This window comes from Vicugna pacos, chromosome 1 (genome assembly GCF_048564905.1).
Source record: "Vicugna pacos chromosome 1, VicPac4, whole genome shotgun sequence".
NCBI lineage: Eukaryota > Metazoa > Chordata > Mammalia > Artiodactyla > Camelidae > Vicugna > Vicugna pacos.
The window spans coordinates 74,957,721-74,984,912 of NC_132987.1; the positions used below are offsets into that span (position 1 = coordinate 74,957,721).

Genomic DNA, 27,192 nt, shown 5'->3' on the forward strand with positions numbered 1-27,192 from the left:
ACACACATGAATGAAAGCAGACCATTTGAACAGATGTACAGATATTAGACAAGAAGAGGTTATAGTCCAAATATATTTGGCACTTACCATCCTGGAGTATTGCATTTCATTCCAGAAAACATATTTCATGAGAAATATTAAATTAGAACTTTCTCAGAGGAGACGGACCAGAGAGGGAAGATAAACTGTATCATACAAGGAATGACTGAAAACCCTGTAAACACTCAAGTTGGTTTTTAAACATACTGAGAGAAAGTCAGAAGAATTTACATATTTGAAAAGCTATCAAACAATTTCTGAAGGGTTGTTGTAAGCATTTGAGGTATGTAAAAAAAGGATCTGGGGTAAAAGAAATATGTTCTTAATAGCTGCAGCTTAAAAGGCCTAAAAGAATTTTAAGTATTATAGAAATCAGAATCGGGACTAACTAAGTTGAAAGGTGGCAAGATTTCTAATTTTCTAGCAATGTTGATTATCAAAAGTAAACTATAATGCCTCGGGAGCTAGTAAAATTGTTAATGCAAGTGTAGCAGGTTAGGTAATCCATAACATCACATCTTTGTTTTTTTAAAAAACTAAGTACAGAGGATCAGTGGCAATTAGTTCATTATGGGAAAAAAAAAATACTGCCATCAAGAACAGGGTTACTCAGCTGCAGAGAACTTTAAAATAAAAATATAAACTTGAGTCACTTCTTACAGCATCCAAAACTGTATTACATATTCGTTATAAGTCCCTGTATACAAGCATTATAACAGGAGAGAGAGTATACACTCTAAGAACAATTTTGGTATTTGGACTTCAAAGTATATACAGTACTTTGAGACATAAGGACAGAATAATGAAAATTAACCTAGTAGAGCAAAATGGAAAATAAATTAAAGGATAAGTTGCTTTTATATAAACTAAACAAATACAAAAGTAGCTTATAAAAAGTGAAGTTCTAATTGGCCATTAAAGTTTATCTTCTTTGATGAGAAGTCTACACAGTCAGCCTTTCATAACCACAGGCTCCCCATCTGAGGATTCAACGAACTGTGGATCAAAAAAATTTGAAAAAAATTTCCATAAAGTTTCAAAAAGAAAAACTTGAATTTTTCAACTTTAATAAATCTAGTTTATACTTTTTCCCTTTTCTATTCCATGTTTTTGTGTTCTAGTACGATTAAATTGTTTTGCAAATTGCACACACACACACACACACACACACACACAGGGTTTTACAATTTTACAAGTAGTTTATACCTCAGCAGGAAGTAACCACAGCAAAATTTTTCAACCTTGTCACTACCTTTTTTGAATACAGCCTGCAATTTTTCAAGTTCTGCTTAAAAGTGAAGCCATTACTTTAACATATTTCTAATGCGGTATTTGTGGTTTCCATGGGAACACACACATCAGTAATAAGGCATTTAAATGATTCAAATACATTTACATGGCATTTCTTTCAATAAACAGGATTGATAGCTTAAATAATTGCTGCCCGCCAAACATTTGAAATTGAGATTATTACCTTTGTAAAGCGCCAATGCATTTAAAATAGGAATCATTATAAAGCTAAGTATTTCCTTTTAAAGAACTTTAACAATTCTCTTTCTTCAGAGTTACTTATGGGCATGAAATATTCTGCAGTTAGCAAGTTTTATGTCTCATCTAACATTCACTGTAGTTAAAGGTACTGTAAAGATTTCATTCAAAGTGTATTTTAAGCTTTAGTATGTATGTGAGCAGTCAGTTATAATGGTAAACCAACCATAAAACAATGTATAATTTGCATTTTAAAAAGAAAATCTTTTTGTTCTTTAAAAAAAGTTTAAAAACTTTAAATAATTTTTGCTTATGTCAAATTGATTTTTATGAATACTCAATAATATTATATGAAAATGGTAATAGATCTTGAGATTAAACTCAGTGAAAACACGCATAGAATAGAGTCAGTTACTTCTAGGCTGCTTTTAGTAACTCACTAGCTAACTAATCAATTATTTAGTTAAATATTACACTCAGAATCACACTGAATTATCTATGTAGGACATTGGTCCCAAGTAACACCGATTATTTTTCAATCTACCATCAGTATTATTTTCTCAGGGGAAAAAAAAGGGTCAAGAGATAGAACTAGAATGGGCCTTAAAATTCAACTTTATTCCCAATGCAGAAATGCCTCCTCCAGAAATACAACAAAAGATAATAGCTGAGTCCTTTCAACACGGCCAGTTGGGAAACATGTACTAGATATTAACCCCTTTATCAGTAGACCCGACTACTAGAGAGGTCTTCTTTATACTGAGTATTCAAATCTATGTTCCTGTGTCCTTCACCTTCTGGTCCTAGCTCTGTTTTCTAAAACTATGAAGAAAAATTATACTCCCCAAATCAACAGGAAATCATCAAGGAGTTCAGCTCTGTGGAAAAACTAAACAGCAATTATGTAATCACAGAAATACTAAATGAACTGAAGCTGGGCTCTTGAAAACAAGAAACAGACCTAAAAGAATTCATCATAAGAGCTCTTGAGTGTGTTACACATGTATTTGCTCGTAATCAGCATATAAAGGTAAAGAAAGTGAGTTGTGCATTTTTGTAAATATGGAAATGATTTTAACTGCTTTGATGATTTCCAAAAAATATTTGTAAGGTAGCCTCAATGATTCAAACTAAAGTAACACTCCAGATAAGGTTCTCCCCCCAACAATGAGTCTTACTAATTCCTCACTAATAAAATACTGTTTAGTCTGATCATAAGTTTAACTTTTCAATTTACATGCCCAAGGAAACACATATGTCACTTTGGGGCTTATTTCTTTTCAGAATCAGATTCCTAAATAGCAAGCAATCAATATATTAACAACACTTAGTCAACAATAGGATAGTTGTTTGCCCTGAATATATTTCTTATTAAGCAAATACCACTAAAGCAAACAAAGAGTATATAAATTTGAGGGACCAACATCTTGGTTTGAGAATATGTGCCAAAGAATCAACAAAATAAATTTGGAATCATGTCACAACCAAACTTAACCAGTAGTGACAGCATGTCTCTGGGGAAAGAAAGTGGTAACTGTGTCTACTATCCTGCCTAGAAACAGGAAATCGGTACTATGGTAGCTTGGTAACTATGGAAATCCATCTGACAAACTGCCAAGACAGTTTAGGTGAGTCTCAGACTCACAGAAGAAAAATGGAATAATTTAGTGGCACTAGGTCAAATGACTAATGTTAACTCACCCAAGGAAAAACTAGAGTCAAACCCCTTGGAATGTTTTTTCACCTATTAGATTTTTTTAAATTCTTGATTTTTGGCATTGTAAAGATTTCTAAACCAATAAACATTTTGAATTTAATTTAGTATTTCTAACTGATTTTTAACTTGTAGCACTTAAAAATATATGGCCAGTGTGTTATCATTGAGGTTTTTTTTTTTAAATAAACCAATGGACTATCTAAAAGGGTTTAAGTTAGTTCATTCAAATATGCCTTCTTCAGATTTAAGAGGTTTCAAACTTAAAATTTTATGTTACTGAAAATGTTCATTCTAACTTCATCTTATTTAAGAAACTGGAATCAATTGAAAGCAAAAGTGTGTGAAGTATTCAGTAAGTTTGTCATTAAATGAATTGGTTTTATATTAAGTATCAACTACCCATTTTCCGACTCCTTTCTAAATGTATCCTATGCTGTTTTCTGGTTACTCCATTATTTTATGAAATAGAGAAAAAAATGAAATATTAAACAATACATAGAAAATCATAAAATTAGAACTCAGGTTACTCTCCATCTCTTAAAGTTCTATAAAATTAATGCCTCCTATTTCACTCTCCAAAGCGACTATCACAGTGATAAGTACTTTTACTACAGTTCACATGGGTATGTTTTACTATAAATTAGATATTCTTCTAATTACCTTAGGAAGATTTTTCAGAGGTTATGATATACGAGCCATTTTAATTACAGGAGGAAAGTATTTTAAATAGGAATGATCAGAAATGGAGAAAGAGGCTACTAAGAGATTGGAGAAAAGGCCTGGGAGTAGTAGAGAAGTCAGAAGTACAAGGGAAGTCTCTTACAGAAACAGCAGTCTCAAAATTGGGGCGGGTGCACTATTATATACAACCGTACACTGAGGAATGAATATCTGATATCAGGGTCATCCTGGAAATTCTAGGATAAAAGATTCTTGTACTAATCAATATGTCAGGAAGGTTTTGATAATAATAGCCTGAGATGGTCTCCCTGCAGTGTTTTCATGTTAACAGGCAGTAACAGATTACTAAATTAATCACTACTAATTCCCATTAATCTCTATTACTATTGTTCTCTGACGGTAAGTCAGGCTCTGTGGCAGGCATGGAGGCCTCACTGGCACTGCCCCCATCACAATACGAAAGTAACTGCCTAAAGCAGCGCTCCACTTAGGACAGCTTAATTCAACCAAGGACTCCGTAATTGAATCTACTTAGGAAGAGTCTAAAAAACCTCCCTCAGCTTGGCTCACTATAATTCACTGAATGAACACTGTAAGTTTAGACATATGGGTACTTACCTAAAATAACATATTATTTATATTATTCCCTCAAAAGTCCATTTGTGGCCTTTACTGTTTTTTAATTTTTTTTTTATTTTTAACATGTCAAAAAATTCCAAAACAACAATTTGCCAGGACTAAAATGAAGACTAAGTAGCCAAATTCAAAATAAAGTTAGATTGGTAATGTCTATGTAAAATTTAGTTCACAAATAAGAAGTCTATTCTCTGAAAACAATTTAGTGAACATTTAAAATAACTCAGCTCTCTGTCCAGACTGCTCTATACTTAAAAAAAAAAAAAAAAAAGAACTGCTCCCAATAAAGAACATGAAAGCTTTTAAATAAAGAATGCTATTAGGTCCCTTAAAATCTGGAAGGAAATTTCATTGTACTTAGCTTACTTTATTTAACTTCAATAGTTCTTTTACTTCTTATTATTTCTGAGTCAATCAAGAGTCACCTCTAATCAAGGCTTATAGCTCCCTGATGGCAGTGCAAATTTAACACAGATCTCAAATAAACCACTCAAAATTTAATGTTCTGATTGTGTCTCAAGTATGAATAGTCTAAATTTAATTCTTTAAAAACCTAGGCAAAACACACAATTTATGTGAATTAATGGTTAGAATAATACCTTTTCGCAGGAGTTCCCAAGTAGCATTAAGCAATTAAAAGTTTTTATTTTCACAAAGTTTAGCATTACATCTGAGTTAATGTTTCAGACTTTACTTTATAGTACCTCATAAACCATGTTAAAGTATTTTGGTGGCAACTTTAAAAAGATGAAGTTCATTTCCAGTTACTGTACATTGACAGTAATTCTTTGGAAATGATAAGATATTACAGATTGGCACCTAATTACATCATCTTGTTTAAAAACAACGTTGTACTGGTTATAAAATTTCCAAGTTGTTTAAAACAAAATTTCTAGGTGTTACACAGCCAGAAGGATGAGGTGACACTGCTATAGATTCTGATGTCCTGCTTGTTCCCGCCAAATGCCTGGAATAACCTGCTAGCTCGGGAAATTGTTTTTGTAAAGAATTAATTTCACTATCACTGCAACTCAACAACAATTACTGAGTAGCCTCTGTACAGAGCAGTTCATTAGTTATCAAGGAAGGTTACAAAGGTAGTATCATGGTTTCTGTTTCCAAGGGCTTATAATTAAGAAAATAGGAAAATAGAGGACTCACAAATACACATCTATTAAGTACAAATAATGAGTATATCATTTTTATAATTAATCAGTTCTTATAACTTATTTATAGATTCAAAGGAAGATGAGATGTTCTTAACAAAGATAGGACCAAGTGGAATTATACTATAGAAAGTTTTATAAAAGATGTGAATTAGATGTTCTCTCTGGATCGCTCAGAACATCTCAAAAGACCAACATTTAATTCTCTTATTTTAATCATCTACTTTTTTTTTCCCAGTATTGAGTATTGGTGATTGGGATGAAGCCAGCTCTTTTTTTGTTTGTTTTGTTTTTCATTTAATCTGAGTGAAATAATTCAGTCTGTATTAGAAATAGTTCTGAGGGAACTATTTTGCATAACTTTTTTTTTTCTTTCTTAAGATAGTCCTAACTTTCCCACTCAGGCAGTTAAACCACAAATCAGAAACAGTAGGAATCAAGGTCAGAGGATTTCAACTCCTTCCTGAAAAATCACATAATGCACTGATGTTGCTGATACATTAAAAATACTGAAATGCAATTAAACCCAGAATCTTTATTGACTAGAAATCATCACTCCAGGATCCCCAGATCAGCACTGGTTTATATGTATACAGTAAGTCTAAAATAAACTTTCTTAGAGTATTTCTATGATTTACTTAAGTCAAAATAACTGAATTTGAATCTTCTTATTATAACAAGATTGCTAATCTCATTTGATTCTACTAAAAATAAGAGTTAACAACATGACTCAAATATTTTTCCTTCATGTACCACTTTCTTAATATCTATATTTCTTGGTGAGATGAGAATTACTTACAATATTTATATCTCCTGAGGTTACTAGATATTGGAGCAACTCTAGTGACCACGAAAACTACTGTCTTTGAATTAATTCATTAAATTTACTGTCAATGAAGCTTATATAGGAAAAATAAAATGATGTATCATAAAAGTATATTAACCATATTAATAGAAACAATAATAGGTATTACCACCCCCATTCCAGAGAGAAAGTATGGCATTGCATTGTAATCATATTAATTGGATTTCATCAAAATTAAGAAATTCTGCTCTTCAATAATCCCTGTTAAGAGAATGATGAGCAAGTGGAGAGGGTATAGCTCAGTGGTCATGTGCATGCTTAACTTGCACAAGGTCATAGGTTCAATCCCCAGTACCTCAATTAAAAATTATTTTTAAATAAACAAATAAATAAACAAACAAACAAACCTAATTACCTGTCCCCAGCCCCCCTTAGGAGAGAAAGATAAGCAGGAGAATGGGGGAAAATGTTTCTAAATGATATTACCTAACAAAGGACTTGTATCCAAAATGTCTTATACCACTCAGGTTGCTATAACAAACTACCATGAACTAGGTGGTTTAAAGAACAAACATTTATTTCTCACAGTTCTGGAGGCTAGGAAGTCCTAGCCTCCTATATGTCTAAGATTTTGGCTCTTGGTGAGGGCACTCTCCCTAGTTTACAGTCAGCTATCTTCTTGTAGCCTTACATGGCAGAAAGAGAAATAATCTCTCTCCTGTCTCTTCTTATGAGGGCTCGAATCCCCTCATGAGAGCTCTACCCTGGTGACCTAATCACCCATAAAGGCCCCACTTGTTAAATACCATCACACTAGTGATAGGGTTTCAATGTATGAATCGGAGTGCGGCGGGGGAGGGCAGGGAGAGGGGACACAAACATTCATTCCATAACACAAAAGATATAAAGAACTCTCAATCCAGTAAAAATGAGCAAATGCTTGAAAAGAGACTTCACTAAAGAGGACAAACAAGTGACAAATGAGCAAATGAAAAAAATGTTCCACATGTTAGTAGCTAGGGGAAAAAGTACAAATTAAAACCATACTGAAATAACAACGCACCTATTAATGTCTAAAATTTTAAAGGTCTGAATATAATAAATGGTGGTAAAGGTATGGAGCAACTCATACATTGCTGTTGAAAACATAAATGGTAAAACCACTTAAGATGAATTTGGCATTTTTTTTAATTAACATTTTTAAAGTTATGTTTACCATATGACCCAGCCATTTCAAATGTAGGTGTTTACTCAAGATAAATGAAAGCATATGTCTACACAAAGACATACATAAATGTCCATAACAGCATTGTTTATAGTAGCCTAAAACTGGAAATAATGCAAATGTCCATCAACAAGTGAATGCATAAACAAAATGTAGTCAATCTACAAGGTATGCCTATCTAAAAGGAATGAATTATTGATAAAACAGTATGAAGAAATCTCAAAATTATGTGGAGTGAAAGAAGCGAGACCAAAAAAGAGAACCTACTGTATGATTCTGTTACATAAATTCAAAAATGTTTATTAAACTAATATATAGAGACATAAGGCAAATCAGTAATTGTTTCCCTGGAGATGGGGAGAGGGAGCAGGGGCAGGACAAGAGGGGAAGATTTCACAGGGTTCCCAGAAAACCTTTGAAAATGGTGAATATGGACATTATGCTGATTGTGGTGATGTTTCTTGGGTATGTGTATATATGTATATGTTTGTGTATATATAAAATACATCAAACACATTTTAAATATGTATAGTTTGTTGTATGCCAATTGTATTTCAATAAAATTCTTTTTAAAAAAAGAAAAAAAGACATTATCATAGGCATGTATCGATTTGTCCCTAAAATATAACCTCCATAAAGATAATACTTAAAAAAATTCTGTTTCATTAACTATGCATTCCCAATACTGACACATATTAAGTACTCAAAAAATAGCTGTTTGATAAATGAATAACAGAGAAAAAACCAGAAATATAAATCAAAAATTATAGACTCCATTTTAATTTTATTTCAAGCACAACTAAATTTATAATAAGAGTATCAATGATTTCCAAAAGAAATATATGCTGGGTTTACATGAGTCAAAGTAGTATAAGTTTTACTCTTCTACTGAAATAATTTCATTGCTTTGTCTCTTTAATTTTTTTTAAGAATTACACAACTTCTTTTTAAATAACAATAATAGTAACAGAAAACACAGAGTATTTACTATATGCCAGGCAGTGTTCTAAGGATATAAGATATGGTAATTTATTAATCCTTATAAAACCTTATAAAGTAGGTTTATCTTTTCCTCATTTATAAAATTTATTAGTAAGCGCTTTGATTTAGTAAAAATACTAATCCTTTATACTTCAGATGTTGCATTGATATTTTATTTGAATACATTATTTCAATATTATTTTATGTCATTATTTCATCTAAACTTTGTTGATTACAAAACTTCTTCCCTCCTCCGACCAGAACAAGGTCCTACAATTCTTTCACTACTTGTCTCAGTAACTACCACTACCTATTACCTGAAGGCAATATGCAAGATGAAAACTTTTTTGCTACTCGGGGGCAAAATCATCCTAGAAATACTCAGGATTCAGTTACTAAATATTCCACTTAGTCATACAGTTTCCTCTAATTTGGAATAAAATGTTAACTCTTGTAGCATCTTCCTCCCTCCTTTCTTCCCAAAGCCCACAACTACTGGTATCTGGTATCTAGAAACATGTTAAAATATTCAGATCCTGGGAGAAAAACAGACCACTGATTATAATTAACAAAAGCAACTTATCTAAAAATATTATTGAAAAAATGGCAGGGATGTATTGGAAAGATGAATTTTGAGAATAATGAGACTCTATAGAATTATAGAGTAGTAGGGTAAATAGGTTTAAGAAAGCCTTGTGCGGGGGTGGGTATAACTCAAGTGCATGCTTAGCGCTCTGCTGGGTTCAATCCCCAGTACCTCCATCTAAAAAAAAAAAAAAAATTAAATAAACCTAATTACCTCCCCCCACCAAAAACAAAAAGAACAAAACAAACCAAAAAAAAAAAAAAAACCAAAACAAAAAACAAACAAAAAAAGTAAAGTCTTAAATGAAATATGGTATTATGATATTAAGATACTTGGAGGACATATCTCTAACTCCATAACTTGATAAAAAGTAGGGCCACCATATGTTTCTAAAACCATACAGTTTGATAACATTTGAGCTCTAGTCATAACATAGTTTCTTAATTTTTTAATCTTCTTATTTTATCATGTAAGTCTATGGGAAAACATGATTCATCTTACTTAACTTTCTATACCACAAATTTAGATACCAAGGAACAATGTACATATAATTCATGCTATATATACATATATACATATGAATCAAAACAAAAAATTTTCATATCTACTTATAAAATGCTTAAATAGCACACAAAAGAATGACAGTTGGCAGGAGAAAAATGACCCTTTAACCACTTGAAAAGATGCTGAAACTCACTAATAATGAGATTGCAAAATTGCAATGATATATTTACTACTTTTCACCTATCAGATTACCAATAATTGGGCATAATACATATGCTTTTCGTGAGAATGTGGAGAAGCAGGTGATTTCAAGCATCGCTCAAAGGAGTGCAAAAGAGTACAATATTTATAGAGGACAATTTGACAATACCCATCAAAATTTTAAACACATATACTATTTAATGCAGCAAGTTCAAGTCTAAAAATTTCTCCTGCAGATTATACCTGTGTAGATACAAAATATCATATATATAAAGCTATTCACTGTAGCATTATTGGTTTATTAAAATATTTTGACATTATAAACTATATAGTATATACATGTTAGAATCCTGTGTGGATATGCAGAAGAATGAGAATTCTCTGTATCCCAATAAAGAAAGATCTTCGTATTTTAGGAGGAAACGGCAAGATATATAACAGAGTATATATGTTGCCTTTTGTTTGAGAAAAGATAAAATGTGTGTGTATTTCCTTGCCTTATGTTTTATATAAACCGTATGAAGACAAAAGAAATTTATACAAGTAATTTTTTGTAGAAGGTAGTGAGGGTAGGATAGGAATGGAAATGATAGTGAGATTTTAGAAAATACCCTTTTATATTATTTTGTGTGCATTATCCACTCAAAAAATGTAAAAACACTCTGCCGTGAATATTGATAAAAATTTACTAAAAAATATGACATATGGTAGTGAATTATTGGGGAAAAATCATAATTTTTCCAGACTGATTAAACATTCCAGTGTAGTAATTCAGGTTTTCAACAGATCTACATTTTTCTCTGCTAAAAGGTCACTGACAAAGGAGAGAAAAAGCATGGCAGAAAAATCAGAAACTATAGAAAAATAGAATATAAAACGTAATATTCACTGATAAGCCTAATACACAGATATCACAGCTAACATTTTGGTGTATTATTATAGGGTCTCTTGTTTCTTCTGCTCTTTTTCATACATGATATATTGAAATCTGATACACTGATATTACATAATATTGACATTAAATATACTGAAATATATTATCTGAGAATCAGATATTCTAGAATAAACAATGCAGAAATTTTCAAATCATAGATTGAAAAGAATATAAAGTGGGGCTTTATTCTTTCTTTCACATATTCATTAAAAAAAATTTTATTAGTTACCTACAACGTGCCAAGCTCTGTGTTGTGCCCTGGGACTACAGTACCAAGCAAAGGTCTCTGTCTTCATACTACTTACAGTCTACAGCAGAAGCTCTCTAAGTTTGGGCCTTAGGGCCTCTTTAAACTTTAAAATTTTGAGAACCCAAAGTACTTTTACTTATATGGGTAGTAGCTATACTAAACATTAAAACTAAAATATTTTAAAGATATTTAATTGATTTAAAGATAAACTCATAATATGTTAACATAAACAGCATCTTTTAAACGAAAAATAACCATGTTTTTCAAAACAAAAGTTAGTGAGAAGAGTGGTCTTCTATTGTTTTGTTTTTTTAATTTTTTTACGTTTGTAAATCTTTCTAATATCTGAGTCAAAAAAAGAAAGCTTGATTTTCACATCTGCCACAGCATTCAATCTGTTAAAATATGTTGTTTGGTTGAAATATAGTTAGAAGAAATGGCCTCACACAGATACATGGCTGGAAAAGGGAGGAATATTTTAATAGTCTTTCCAGATAAATAAGTACTGTCAGTTGTTTGTCTTGAGTGACAGTTTCACTTCATTGATTTTTGAGAAAATGTCTGCAAAATACTCACGCCTGAATAATCATAGTTTGGTAGTCATTCTTTTAAGTAAAAACAGTGTTTGACAAAAAAGGAAATTAGTTCAGCTTGGAATTCAGTCATATACTTTATGCATATATTCCGTTTCATCACACAGATTAATATACACATATTTACATGTATATAAAAGAAATATTTTAAATAATGAAAACTGTCCTGTGTATTTTAACACCTGAAATAACATTCATAATACATTTTCAAGGTTGTTAAAAATCAAAAATTTACCAAAAAAAATCATCTGACAGATAACTACTTCTGAAAATGTGGACATCAAGGGGGAAAAAAATCTCACGATAGTTTAAGAGATTACAAAGCTTTGTGACATGTCAGCGCAAAAATAACTTCCAAAGCCATATTCCCTACAGTATTGCTTCTTGACTGAAATTCCTGTTAGGTTCCTTAGTAGAGTCAAGTAATGTCATTTATTTCAAACAGTCACTAGTCCTGACTTCCAGATAATAAATGCTCCCTTAGGCTGAAGCAGAGCATTCTAAAAGATTTACATTTACATTTGGATTTTTTCATATTAAAAATAAAACTGTATTCATTAAAAATATTTTCCCAGAAAAGCTCCCTAGATCATTTTAGCTGGTTTGGGAAATAGTTCTTCACATCAGAGTATACAACTCTTCCAATACAAGGCTAAAAAATAGCATTATACATAGAATGCACAAATGTTGTCCAAAGTTTAAATACAAACAAATTGTATATCAGTGTCCAGTATTTCATGCATGATTTGAAGCTTAATGAGATTATATCATAAGCAAAAATAAGTTTCAGATTAATTAAAACAAAATAAATCCCATAAAAATATGAGAGTTTTTATATGATTTTTTAAAACACTTCAGATCAGGGACAGAGGGGGAATGGAGAGGAAGTGTTCTTAGATAATATATAATTTCCAGAAACTATAAGGAAAAGGACAGTGATTTTGACTACATAAAAACTTAAACTTTCTGTATAAGACACTATAAAGTTAACAAATAAGAGGCAAATATAAGACAAAAGATGACTGTCCATATCAAAGAGCTGCTAAAAAAATTAACAAGTGAAGTTTAAAAAAATAATGAAAAATGATGCAAATAGGTAGTTTACAGAACTACAAAAAGGCAATCAAGTATGAAACCTCTTCCAGGAATCTACAAAGCTTTTAAGTGAACTATTTTTCCAGTTTTATCAAACTGACAGAAAAAAAAGTTCTATTAAGCAATATTAAAGAGGGAAATGGATTTTAATATACTATTTATGGGAATATAAATTAATATAGCTAGTTTGGCCAGCAATATGACACCTATTTAAATGTAAAAATATTCACAGTAATTCTATGTCTTTGCATATATTTTATAAATACATGTGCACAAAAAGTACCCTCACTGCACAATTATTGTAATAGGGAAAAAAAGGAAACAACCTCAGAAGATCATTAGGTAATTTGTGGTATATCAACACAATGGAATACTGTCACAGCCATTCAGAATAAGACAGAGAGACAGTAATAGTTCTAAAACCTGAATATGCATTAGAATTCACCTGGTGAACTAGGCAAAATGCCCATTGTCTCCAACCCCTGGGATTCTGATTCAGTAAACCTGAAACTGTCTTCAAGAATCTTCATTTTCAATAACCCAGGGAATTTTGATAAAGGTGACAATATTACTCACTCTGAAAAATACTGGTTTGTAACAGAGTGGAAAAAACAATTTTTAGAACAATATGTACTCTGTGACCACATTTATGTTTCTAAAAAATTATCTGTAGATGTAAATGTGGATGACGTACACTTAAAAGTAAACTTGTGAAAAAAAGTCTGGGGGGGATATTTAAGTTAGTAACAATGGTGATCTCTGGGGAAGGAAATAATATATTCAGGAACAGGGGGATGAATGAGAATCTTCAACAGTTAACTCTATAAATTTCTGCAGTATTTGATTTTTCTTTGTACCAAGAATATACTTAATGTATTACCTATAATGTTAAGAAAATAAAACATAATAAAATGGTAAAAATACATTTTAATGTCATGAGTTCATGTTGTTTCCTAAATGAAGACTCACTTTTGTAGGATTTATCAACTATGAATCTTTGCAATATGGTAATAGTTCCCACTCAAGGAAATCGCCTCTTTGCAAAACCAGGCTTCATTCTCATAATTTAGATTTAGAGGGAAAATTCTCAGGTATGAATTTTGGCACTACAACCACAAAAATAATGTGCGAGTAGCAGGAACAAATGTAAGTAGTGAAGAACTGTTTGTTTCTGTGGTTTCCCAAGTGCAGAGCACTGATGGGTAGAAAAGTGGGCTCTCTTCTGTAAAGCCATGGTAGCATTTGGGAGCATGGCCTAGCTCACTAGGCCACAAGACCTGGTTATGAGGGCTGAGGACTAACAACTTTAAGTAGGAATTAACCTCATGAGCTTAAAATTGACAAGTTATGTAGTGAAGTGGAACATTATGAAGGCATTTACCATTATAGCATGCTATCATTGCATGAACTAATTAGACAGTAATTACACATGTATAGATCTCTTGGTAATCAGGAAACAGTTCTACGTATTTTGCATTTTGATATCACATCATTAATTAAAACACAATCATATAATTAACATATGACATAATGCATGAATCATAATAAATTATATTACTGTTGGATAATGATTTCAGTGTAAATTATTCCTAAAATCTTTATAGAATTAAGAATTATTTCATCTCCAAGTTTTGACTCTCCTAAGCAGTATGACAGCAATCAGCTCATTCTTAGCAATATGTTATAGACTCAGTTTTACAGCAAGAAGAGGGAAAAAAAATCAATCATGTTTTTCACCTGCTTAATCTTACAGATGAGAAGAAAATCACAATGTTACTAAATGGTCTATGACTCCCAAAGTCCAATGCTTATTATCCACTGCAGATGCTGCCCATCAATTTCCTTTCTAAAATTTCCATTACTTTTTCATTTCCACCTAGATTTATGCTTGGGATTATGCAATTTGCTCTAATCAACAACGGAGTAATTTTATCACATGCATCAAAACTCCTACTTCCAAAACTGATCCATCCAGGAAGACTTCTCTGACTCCAAGAATACTAAAACTTGCAGTTGGTACCACTGTCAAATCATTCAAGAAAAATCATCCCTTTGTGTTCATTTAGCAGTGCCTACATATTATACACATACATATATACACAATCATATTTTAACTAAATTCCAGGACATATGATCTGAGCCAAAAAATTTTTTTCCCATTCATAAGCTTTTGTAAATATTTAAATTGAAAATATTAAATAACAACAAGTGACATAATAAATTGATTTTACAGAGAAGAATAAAATTACATGCAATTACGGTTGTCCTAAAAAATTACTATAACAATGTTTTTAAAAAATTTCCAAACCTGAATCTAGAAATCCTCTGGTTAGTTACTAGCTTTGGAGAAGGAGGAAGACAGCTATCCTTCTGCAGCAGTTAACAACACCTCTAGCTAAATATTTTGATGACATTTCACACTACTTGTCAAGTTAATTTATTTGCCAAGAGATATGAAGCTATACTCTTTATGTGAAAATAAGAGTTCGGAAAAGATGACACATCTTCACCCCTAAGACGCGAAACTTGTGTTAAGACGACAAAGGTGGTGCCCACTGTCAGTGAGTGCACATGCCAGGGAATGCTCCTCCCTGCCCCACGCTTGAGCAGTAGACTGGTTATGTGGTCAACCAAGGACCAGAAGCTGAGAGCATCTTAACAGATATATTCTCCCGCAGTTTTTCCACCAAATTAAATAAATTAATTGGTGAGCAAATGATTTGCCTTATTATTTAAGCTGAAGATACAGCCTTGTTTTAGGAGAAAAATTCTATAGAATATTCCCACAGGTAATAAAACCCCAATACAGGGTTAGAGCCCCAGTAAGCTGAATGGGTGATACAGGGAAAAAATAAAAACAAAGCAACTAAAGCTAAGAAAAAAAGTATTCAAACATTCTGATGGCTTAAACTTTCCCAAGCAGAGCATATTAATCAAGACATAGAATCCAGGACAGAAGCACTGAATCAATACTTTCACATAAATTACTGTAAACTGATTCCAAAAGAAATTGTAAATTATCATAAATGTAAAGTAGGCTTAATAGCCATACCTAGAATTTTAAATTGGAATATAAACCTTTTGTTGCTAAATAAAGGAAGGCTAAAATTTAGACCTTGAGTATACTGAAAAGAAACAAAAATAAAATACATATGCCAAGGAGAAAAACCTCTCCATCATGCATCATACCCTACCACTCAGTTTTTCTATCTTCTATTTATATAAAAATGCATAGTTCATAATGAATCTGTATGTCAATAAAACTGTATTAACATAAGTCTTTAGACATGGGCTTTTAGTAAAAAATGTGTACCCCTAAGACAGTGTTGATTTGTCTTAACTACATTGGACATAACTTCTTTTCTTACTAATTTATAGACAAAATTTGATCCCCTAAATGTTTCAGAGAATTGATTATGTGTTATTATGTGATATTTAATACATAATGAACTAGATAATATTTTGAAATAAATCATATACATTGCTTAGTAGTTTTAATTTTACTTCACTTTAAGTATACTCAGGAACACTTACCTGATATAGAAGATCTTTCTGAGGCAAAGGAGGGGATCGCTCTTCATACACAGGAGGTGGTTTATGTGTGGGTGGAAGGTCGATCCTGCATTAAAAAGTTAAAAAAAATTGCTGCAGTTAGCAAAAAAAAAAGGGGGGGAGGGGTACAATCAAGGTTCTCTTAAGTTTTGAGGACACTTTCCTCATACTAATATTTATATTAGTGTACTTATTTAATTCAGTTCTTCTATTTCCACTAGCCTATAATAGATGGGACAAAAAAGTAAACTAGTTTTAAAGGTTCCAATGTTTAGGACCAATCTAATTAATTCATATTTAAAGAAGCAACTCAAATAGAATCATTTTTTAAAAAATTATTATTAAGAAAGTAATCTAGTATATGACCAAGTATTGCATATAAGTATTGCACATTTTTACATGTGACTATGCTTACCAACATTTTAAAGATAGTCAAACGTGTGTAATAGAAAGCACTTTTCTCCAAAGTGTCACAAAAGTGATTTAAAAGACTGCTGTTAAAATAATGATGAAAAATAGTTTATACTATATTTTGGAAATATTCTGTAACAAATTTTCAAAAGCCATGATCACTTTTAGAATATTTATCATGTAAATTAACATTTTCAATCTACAAACCATTATAAATCCTGGCACCTGAAATAAAGAGACCATTACATCCTTAGGGAATGCATTTATTTTTGCCAAAATTACCTAAAAATACTAAAAAAAGTATCTTCATATATTTTAAACATTGTTGAATTACAACAAAAATAGAATTAAACATACCTCATAGCTCTCTGCAATTTAGAAAATAATTTTTATAAACTCTCTTACTTTTGAAGATCAGACAACTAATTTTCAGTAATTGAAATTAATAAATCAAATAAAAATTTTACCTATATTAAAAGATAAAGAGAATGAAATCTATAGAGGTCAAAGTAATTACAATTTCTCAGTGGTCTAATAACTTTTGAACAGGAAATATTTTAAATGAATAGAATTCAAATAATAAATAAAATGGTTACACAGACATAATTACTAGTCTACTAGTAAATAATGTTTTTGAAATTATAGAAAAACTTGAGATAATTTGGGAACTAAGATGATGTTAACCACAAAGTACTTACTCTTGAAATAGTAAAAAAAAATCTGGTCTTAGAGATATTAGAATCAAAGAGTACTTTACAGTCCTTTTATTTAAAGTATTTTCTTTAATGTAGCAAAAACCACAGCAAATTTATAGCTCCAAGGTCCCAAAGGTCATTAAGGTGAGAAAACCAAGGTTCATGGAGGTGATGTGACATTCATAGTCAGATCACTAATTTGATCTTAGAGCTGAGGCTAACACCCAGGTTTCTTTAATTCAAAAAAATTAGTGCTATAACTGGGCCAGATTAGAGAGGCAGAGACATACACAAAGCACTTAGGAAGACAGAGGAAATGCATTTGAGGGCCAGCCTTATAGCCTCATAAAAAGCATTAATAACTACACAAGAAATAATGCCATTTGTATAGAACGAAACTGTTCATAAATGACATCATCTTATTCTATTCTTATCACAACCATGTAAGGTAAGCAGGAAAAGTATTATTCACATTTCATAGATGAAGCAACAAAAACCACTGATGGAATTAAGTGAACTGAGACATTGGTCTTTGGATTATACAGCAAAGTGCAATTTCTATTTCCTAATTCCATCTCAATGATTAGGCCCAAAACATTGCTTTCTCTTGAAGAGGCATATTTTATAATTCACCGAAACCAAAATTGTTTATAAAAGCTTTAAAACTCAATGTATTTAATAATTCTCGGCAGTTGAAAGTTAAGTTATACCTGTACATAAGACAGGCATACAGTCTGAAGAAGCAAGTAAACTTCTAAGATTCTTTATACCTGTCTTTCAACTACTTCATCGAAGACTTGCATTTTATTCAGAAGGTAGGACAACAAAAGTGTCATTATGTTACCATTTGGAAAGATGTGTCATATATGGTAGGTTAAAAAAAGGTGTCTAATATATTTGTCTTTAGTAGCCCACTGACACTGTTTATTTACCAAAATGTAGTTTGAGACTTTCTGACAAAACCATGGTCATCTTACAAGACCTAACAGTATCAACTGCTGTCCCTCAGACACTTTTCATACGAGTAACTATAAAGATACAGACTGATGAATACTGAATATTCATAGTTGAATCCAAGCAAAACAGTTACCTACACTTTGTCAAGGTAGGACGGTCTCTTTTTCCGAGGAGTAAGCAACACAGTCACAAAGATGGCAATGATGAAAAGCGCAAGGACAGCTCCAATTACAGCTCCAGCCACGGCTATAGAAGAGGTCTGTTTAAATGGAACATCTGTAAAGTAACAAAAATTAGGTTTTTTAAACAATTTTAAGAAGAGTTCTTGAATCTGTATCCTTTAGTTTCTAAAATGTGCAGACTTGACTAAAATATGTTAGCCAACCACAAGCTTAGTGAACCCCAAATTTGATTCATTACTTTTAGTAGCACTACACTAACACCCTTATTCTTGGCAAAATGTCGCCTTAGTTCTCCAGCTTTGCTTTTTTAAAGTTTTGAAAAGAGCATACCCAGTTAGATATCAATTAGTGAATCTATGTTTTATAGTCAAAGAATATCTGGAGGAGAAAAGAAGATAAAGGATGAAAACGAAGTTCTTACTCTAAAAGGTGACAAAACAAAAAAAATTTCAGTATTCTTTAATGGAGCTAGCCAACAATATAGACATTTACCATTTTTATTCCATTAAAAGAGATTATATTAAATAAACCAAAAACTTCAAGAAAGGGCAAAATAACAATACTAAAAAACAGAAAATATCCCAAATCTAATAAATGCAATCAAAAAGTGACATGGAAAAATTTTAGTTTTTAAAGCAGACATTATTAAAACAGTCTTTGTTGCAGATAATTTCCCTTAACTCGCACACATTTAATACAAAGTACACTTAAGACAGTGTTTCATGTAAACAGAAATTCTTCCCTATTTCCTGGCTATAGACACACTGTAACATTTTTGAATACCAATTTCTCTTCCCCCGCCTGCACCACAAATTCTGTAGAAAGGATTTTTAAAGCATATTTAGCAGTTAGCATTTCACACAATTCTAAAAAAAGCTACCCTACTTTATGAACTCCCAAGTGAGGGAATTCACAAAAATTATGTTCAAATATAAGTATTATGGATATGACAAAACTATTAATCCTTATGTGTAAGTTATTATTTTGATAATTTCAGCCATCTTAAATCCAGTAACTAAATTTTGTGGGGTGATCCATCAGTTACAAAGTACCCTCAATATACATGATTTCGTTTTATCTTTCTAACCAGTAAGAAAGACATTTAAGGTAACATTCTATAAATGAAGATACTGCAGTTCAAAGGTTAAATGTTCTGCCCAAGGTCATTCAATCAGTGAATAGGAAAGAATACAGGGTGAAATAAAGCTAGGTTGCGGCAGGATTGAAGCCTCCAACCGTATGCCCCTACTGGGACAGAATGATTTTTCTCAATGATCACAGTGATCCTTTTGGGTCCCCATCTGGAAATGTAGACCTCTTAGTTTTCAATTAATTGGCATTCACATATACTCTTAAATAATTACAATTACTGTTGGAATCCAGAGGTGGCCTATTTAAATAGAATGAAAGCAATATTGGTTTTGAAATATGTTTTGATTAATATCATAGTATTTCCTAAAAATACATATTTAGAAGTATTTTCAAACTGTTTTGATTAAAATGTGAGTCACATAGTATTTTAATTGCTAAAAAGAATGTTTTATTTTCTTTCCAATAATGAAAAATTCTTTAGCAAACTAATGATCTTGGGTTTGTTTATTAATGGGCCATTTTATTAGTCTCATTCTAGACTAAAAATCTTACACCAATGAGTGCATTTCAATTATCTTTCAAACACTTAATAGAATCTAAAAATATAGTTATTTAAAATAACATAACCCGCTTTATCATTCAGGATGTTATCCCTCATTTGCTAATACTTGTCTGGCTTGTCTTCCTACTCATTTCTCTAACCACAACTAATTCCATTTGAATATGTGCTACGTGAGAAAAAGATCTAAAATCCAAGCCAGTCAAATATTACTCTACTCTTATAAATGTGGAAAAGAGATTTGGGATGACTTAGGGCTAATCTTGTCTTCTACACCTTGTCATACACCTTGTCAGTGGCAAAAAGAAAAAATCCCAATGTGTCAAGTGTGTTACCTATTCCATACTTAATGGAATTTTTTCTTTTGCTAAGGAATAAAGTGTCCCTATCATTTTTGCCCAAACATGGAGAATTTAAATTTGAGTGTTATTTTGATGATAATGACAAAGTAAGTATTATATTTATAGTAATACTACTGAAATTTTTTCAAAAACTCAGGTTACTCTTTGAATATAATTAGCCATAATTAATATTCTTCAATGTACAGATCATTATAAATTCATTAAACCTCATAGCTCCTCCAAGAAAGTCTTTCATTTAAACTTAGCAATAATATTCAATTGGTATGCTTTGTAAGTAATAAAACAACATCAGACTTTTAATATCCTAAGCAATTCCCATCTCTGAATATATACTTTTTTAATATCCTGAGGTAATTCTCAACTGTAAATAGATAATATTTTTTTAAACATTTAAATTATGGTCTACTTATCCAATTCTGTCCTGTTAGTTTTGTAATTTCTAGCTCTAGAATTCTATAGCTGAGAGTTCACTGTATATATAACCATAATTTTTCCTTCTGTCTTAATTTGAGCATATTTACTTCACCTGGTTCATTTTTATCATTATCTATCCTCTTTTTACACACTTCTTGGTATCAGAACAGGCTAGTAAGTGCTGAAATGAGGAGGCAGAAAAAAGTATAAGCCCATTTACTAACTGGATATCCTACTCTACATAAGTTAAACTATGTTAAATACATATGACATACATTTCATATTTTCTTTTCTGATCTTCTAATTGAGAAGATAGAAAAAAAAATAAGAGTATTAAGATTTTAAAGGTATTAATTGTTGATGAACTCTAGTATAAAATGCAAAGAGCTGAAATTTCTTACATTCAAGTCAAAGAATTTTGATGAAAATTGAGAATTTAGCCCCAACATGGCTTCCCCACATCTCTGCCCATATAATCTACACACTCTATATTCCAACAAAACTATTACAAGGAGAAAAAAATTAAGTAAGCAGATGTATAAAAATTTGGCATTTTTAAACGTTAAGCAAGTTTACAGAGTGAGTGACAGGAAGCAACATTGTATCACCTAAGGAGGTGTTCTACTAAATCTAATTATATGCTTACAAGCAGCAGAAAACAAAAAGACAAAAGCATTAAAATATTTAGCATCAAGGACTGGTGAACGTCTCCTAAAAAACAGCTTCGTTATCAGAGCAGCTTATTAACCAATATACATTGGAAATTCACCTCCTGAAACAGAAAAATAGCATCCCTCAACACAACAAAAGTACACTATCTATCATTAAAGATACCATGCCTGTGTCCTGAGGAGAATGATCAAAAATCAGTTACAAATGATGTCAAAAAATTTAGTACAGATATACGAAATAATTTTCATTACTTCTTAAAAAATGTAAATATTATAGAAATTGAATTGAAATAAAGTTTTTGTTATTACTCTGATACAAATGAATAAAACGTATGTAAAAGCTATTCAACATGTTCTCACCTAATTCACATCTAAAACTGAGGCATTATAATGTTTTTAAAAGTTAACTTTTCTACACAGTAAAATACATGTTTACAGTAATTTGCTAAAATCGTTTAAAATGCAGGGAGAGGGTTATAGATCAAGTGGTAGAGTACAAGCTTAGCATGCATAAGGTCCTGGGTTCAATCCCCAATACCTCTTCCAAAAATAGGTACACTTAGTTACCTCCCTCCAAAATAAAATAACTGAATAGTGCAATAAAATAATTAGAATGGGTGAGTATAGAAATCTACAGTCAGTCCCTTTTCATACTTACAAATACCAAGTCCTAAAAATTAATTGAAACATTAAGCTTCATCCCTCTGTTTTTCTTCATTTCCTTCACTGAAACTTCTGTAATACCATCACATGATTCACAGATTAATGTGATACCCTACAAACTTATCTTCTCACCTTTTACTTGGGAGTAAATACATGTATTCCCATAATACATATCACTGTATTACCAATTTTTCCCCGCAAATATATCCCACATTTATTTTCCAATAACCTTTAATACTTATCTTTTCAACATAACATCTAAGCCTTTATATTCATCCAAATATTTATCTTACTACTTTTTAATAAAAGTCCTCTACTTGGGTCAGGTCAGTTTCCTCAGCCTCCCATCCAGCAAATTACCAATAGTAACCTAACGTGTGCTAGGGCTTGTGCTCAGTGCTAGGAATGCAAGAATAAATTGTATGCAGTCCCTGTCCTCACAATAGAGAGAAAAATCCCTAAAGTAAGGTCAGAGAATCTATAAAATATTTATTTTCCAATGAAGTATAAAAAGAAATTATCAGTAACCTAAAAACAGAGGAGTGAGCATTTAATAAAAATTAATGTTGTATGATAGGACATGGACTGGCAGTAGGAACCCTACCTGGTCCATGTGTCAGGTACTTTCTGCCACACAGGGCACCACAATATCCTACGAGGAGTGTGGAGCGGGACAGTTCCAGAGTGAGAGTGAGGAGACAGTTCCATCTTCACTTGGCTGTCCCTCTCAGCATAGTCAGCATCTTGTGACACATTGTGACTTATGCAAGCTCAGCTGAATGAACGAAAACCTTACCTAGATTTAACTAGAAGTCAAAAATATACAGGAGGCATGACATGGGTGCTGTGTGACAGGTGAACATCTGACACATAGACCAAGTGAGGGTATCAGTGCAAACACGTTATATACCAGCAAGCATTTATTCCTAGTAAATGTCATTCCTGCAAACAACTGAAAGAATGAAGATAGTATCAATAATGTAAGCACAACAACAAAATCCAAACAAAGGCAATGCAAGTAACTTACTTCTAATACCAAAATTTTACCAGTTACATTATGAAGTAAAACCATGGCAATCTAATCAGATATGACAAATCACGCCCCCCAAATCAAATACATTCAGAAACCAAATAAAATACAGATTTATATTTGCTTTTGTTAACAATAAACCTTACATTAAATGTATCCTGTGCTGAAATAACCTAATGTGAGGGAAGAAGCTATTCTGATTAGCAAGACATTGAAAAACCAAACATCTTGAACATGGAAGACTAGCTCTAAAAACAGGAGTTGGGATGAAAACTATCAAGATCCTCAACAATGTACTTCTTCCATTTAAATTTACATGTTTTCTAAGGTAGAATTAGCTTTCATACCTAAAAATTAGTATCAGAATATACTGAATATGGACTTAAACCTTTGAATCACTGAATCAAACAAAAAAAAACAAAATTAAAAAACCAAATGAAGCACATTAAATCATGTGGTTTCCTGAAAAATGTTTTAGTTTTTAAATGTTAATGTTTTTAAATGAAGCATAATCACATTGTTTACCTAAATATTACTGTTGGTGAAAAACATTTAATGTTATTTCATGATTTAAACATTTCTAGTTTTTCATGTTGGAATATCTTATAGTATATATAGCAAACCTCTATAGGAGTACATATAAAATTTATAAACTTACACATATTAGGAATACAAACTAACTGACAGGTACTCAAGAGTGTTGAAGACCACTGATCTAGACAAAGAACTAGAATGAAATGTGGTTATATTAGATATAAATTGATACAAGATTATGGGCAGCAGTTATTAATTCTAAAGGAAAAAGAAAAGTTTCATAAAGCTATAGTTTGAGCTGGACTTTGATTGAATATGGACTAATTTCCCAGTGTGGCAAAGGGAGGGATTTCAGGTAAAGGGAGCAACATGGACATAATTATTCAGACATCAAAGCACATGATATAATAAAAGAACAGTTAATAGATCTAGACATTAAGTAGGTTCCCTATTAGAGGGTCTATGCTTTGAGCATCAAATGGCTGCTAATACTGAAAGAAATCATTTACTATATGTCTTCTGATGAAGGAACATACCACCACTGAAGAAGTAACCTTGTCCCTCCCACCACACATTAAACCTTAATCTTATCAAGTTTCTAGATCTCACTGTCAACTTACAGAAAATACAGAGGTATAATTGGCACAATACAAACTGGAAAACTGCAGGACAAATGAAGCTTTCTTCACCAGATAAACTGCATGGGAAAAAATGAGGATGGGGAAGGGCATACAGAGAACACACAGATTAAAAGAAATTTCAATCAACCAATGTATAGGTATTTGGTAACAGCTAAAATTGGAAAAAAAAATTAGAAATTTGAATGATACTTGATATTAAGGAATTACTCATTTTTGGTGTAGTAATGAACCTGTGGTTACTTTTTCTAAATGTTCATCTTTTAGAGCTATATACTGATGCATTTACAGATGAACTAAAAGCAGGAGGGATTATGTGGTAAGAGTTTAAATGAAACAAGACTACCCAAGAACTGATAACTGAAACAGGTATGTGAATATTAATTTCATTATCCTATCTTACTTTTGCATAACTTTTCATGTTTTTTAAAAAAGGAAGGCCAAGGCCTCTAGATCTCATTACCTCTAGTTTTTAGATCAAACTATCTTTTCAAGACTAGGTTTTTCCTGAGGTATTTCTCATAACTGAGACTGTGAAATTAGGTATCATGTCTATACAGAAGTATTATGTGTGAAAGGAAATGAAGCCCTGAATTCTCAAAATTTGAGGATTATTTATACTTTTCTAATAAACTCACTTTCACTAGGCCTCAGCAATAGCGCTCAGCCAGAATAAACAGCAGCTATTAATTAAGACCAAGTGAAACAAAATACCCAGAAAGTGACTCAAGTTTTAGCCTTCTAAGTTGAAATGAACATGATAAAAAATTGTCATCAAGGTTCAAGGAAAAAAATGACCCCTAAGGGTAGACACAGCAAAAGCTTTGGGAAGCAATGTTTGGTTTCAAGCTCGCTTCTGATGGATTCAACTCAAAGTAGACAGGTACTTGAAAAAAGTGCAGCTTACTGGAACATAACAGAAGAAAACTGAAAAGTTGGTATATTGTGTATACCATTCCAAAGATTCTTACAGGAATTTTTATTGGTGTAACAGAAATGAAACCAAACTTAATCCAGTCAAATTATGTGATTTGAAAAAAAAAACCTGCTGTTCACTCTAAAATAATTCAAAGTTTAGGAAAAAGTCATAATTTTCAGTGTCAATAGTACAGAAAAGGGAGAAGGTGATTACAAACAGTAAGAAGCAATGTCATTCCTAGTCAAGGCAGCTCACAAGCAGTAAGTGAAAGACACTAAATGTCAAACTTAAAAACGACCTTATGTGTTAATTCCAAGCTGAAAGCTAATACATAAACATTTGACTTATGTCCAAGTCACAGCAAAACATTTAAAATTTGTTTTAACTGCTAGGGCTACAAAGATAATTCAGACTGTGGAGAATGTTACTCATGATATGTATATGAGATAGGAATTAGATGGTTAATTAAAAGCAAATTTTATAATGGTTAATATGTGAACTTAGATGCTTCCTTGAATGTTACTTAACTATTTAACTGTAACTTTTGCCTGATACACTCTTATTTGGGAAGAGAATTAAAATAGGCTTCTAATTCCACAAAAACATCATTAATTAAAGGAAACTAGGTAACACACACACACAGTCTCTCTTTCATTCCAGCAAATATGAGGACAAAGATGGTAATCCAGAGCCACAGGCTTGTTATAGAAACATGCCTCTAAAGAATTAAAACAAAACAAAAAACTTTTATTTAAAGATTTGTCGCATGGCTATTGGGGCTACCACCTGTTAAGCAACTTGGTAAAAAAAAAAAATCACTGGTACAAATTGAAATTAAATCCAATCCCAATATTTCAAAAGTTTGAGAAAGGAGCTCTGCATGGGTGATACATTAACAAGTAAACAGGGAAAACAATTCAATCTGTAAAGCATTCCTGTTAGAATTAAAAATTCAATAGGAGTACTATTTCTTCCTGTCTTATACCTTACATTGATTACTTCCACACATTGACAACTTCTTATTCATATACTTTGTTTTAGCAGTGTTTACCAAAAGCAAAATCAAACTCAAATCAGATGTTTTTGTTACATTTCTCTCAGTTTTTGCACTACACATTATACTTCCTTTAGCCCCTTATACTAACATTCAGCCTGGGTTATCAATATAAAACGTTCCTATATATGGCTATCAGAAGCAATACCTACTACTGAAAAACCTTCATGGTTTCTTTAATGTTAAACTTATCAAATAGAAACCTTTCAGGCACATGGTAAAATACAAAATCTGTCAACTAGAAAGTACTTCTCGAATACCACTTTTAAAGATAAACCCTAGCCTATCAAAGTTTCAATGTATTTTAATAAAAATGTTAAAAGGGGAAAAATAAAGAGTTGCATTCATCTCTATCATATTATTGAAATATTTTAACCAGTGTGAAAGAGACTCTAAAGTGAATACAAAAATGAAAAATCAATTCAAAGCACATAAAGGAAATAAATTAAAATATGGCCAAAATAAACTAAAACTATTCTTCCATCTTTTCAAAGAAGAGAGTAGGATTTCATCTATACCCATCAATTAGCTGTGCACATCACTGATATTCAAAAATTT

The 27,192-nt window shown here is 31.6% G+C and overlaps 1 protein-coding gene across 3 annotated transcripts in view; it reads right to left on the reverse strand.

Annotated features, from left to right (window-relative positions):
• NECTIN3 (nectin cell adhesion molecule 3) overlaps positions 1-27,192 on the reverse strand; it is a 128,781-nt gene that overhangs the window by 38,024 nt on the left and 63,565 nt on the right. For all 3 annotated transcript variants that reach the window (XM_072965493.1, XM_072965500.1, XM_006217326.4), the window contains exons 6-7: positions 18,654-18,792; positions 16,436-16,520 (exon numbers count right to left, since the gene is read on the reverse strand). In XM_072965493.1, the coding sequence (XP_072821594.1) occupies positions 16,436-16,520; positions 18,654-18,792 (224 nt within the window). The remainder of the gene's footprint in view (positions 1-16,435; positions 16,521-18,653; positions 18,793-27,192) is intronic.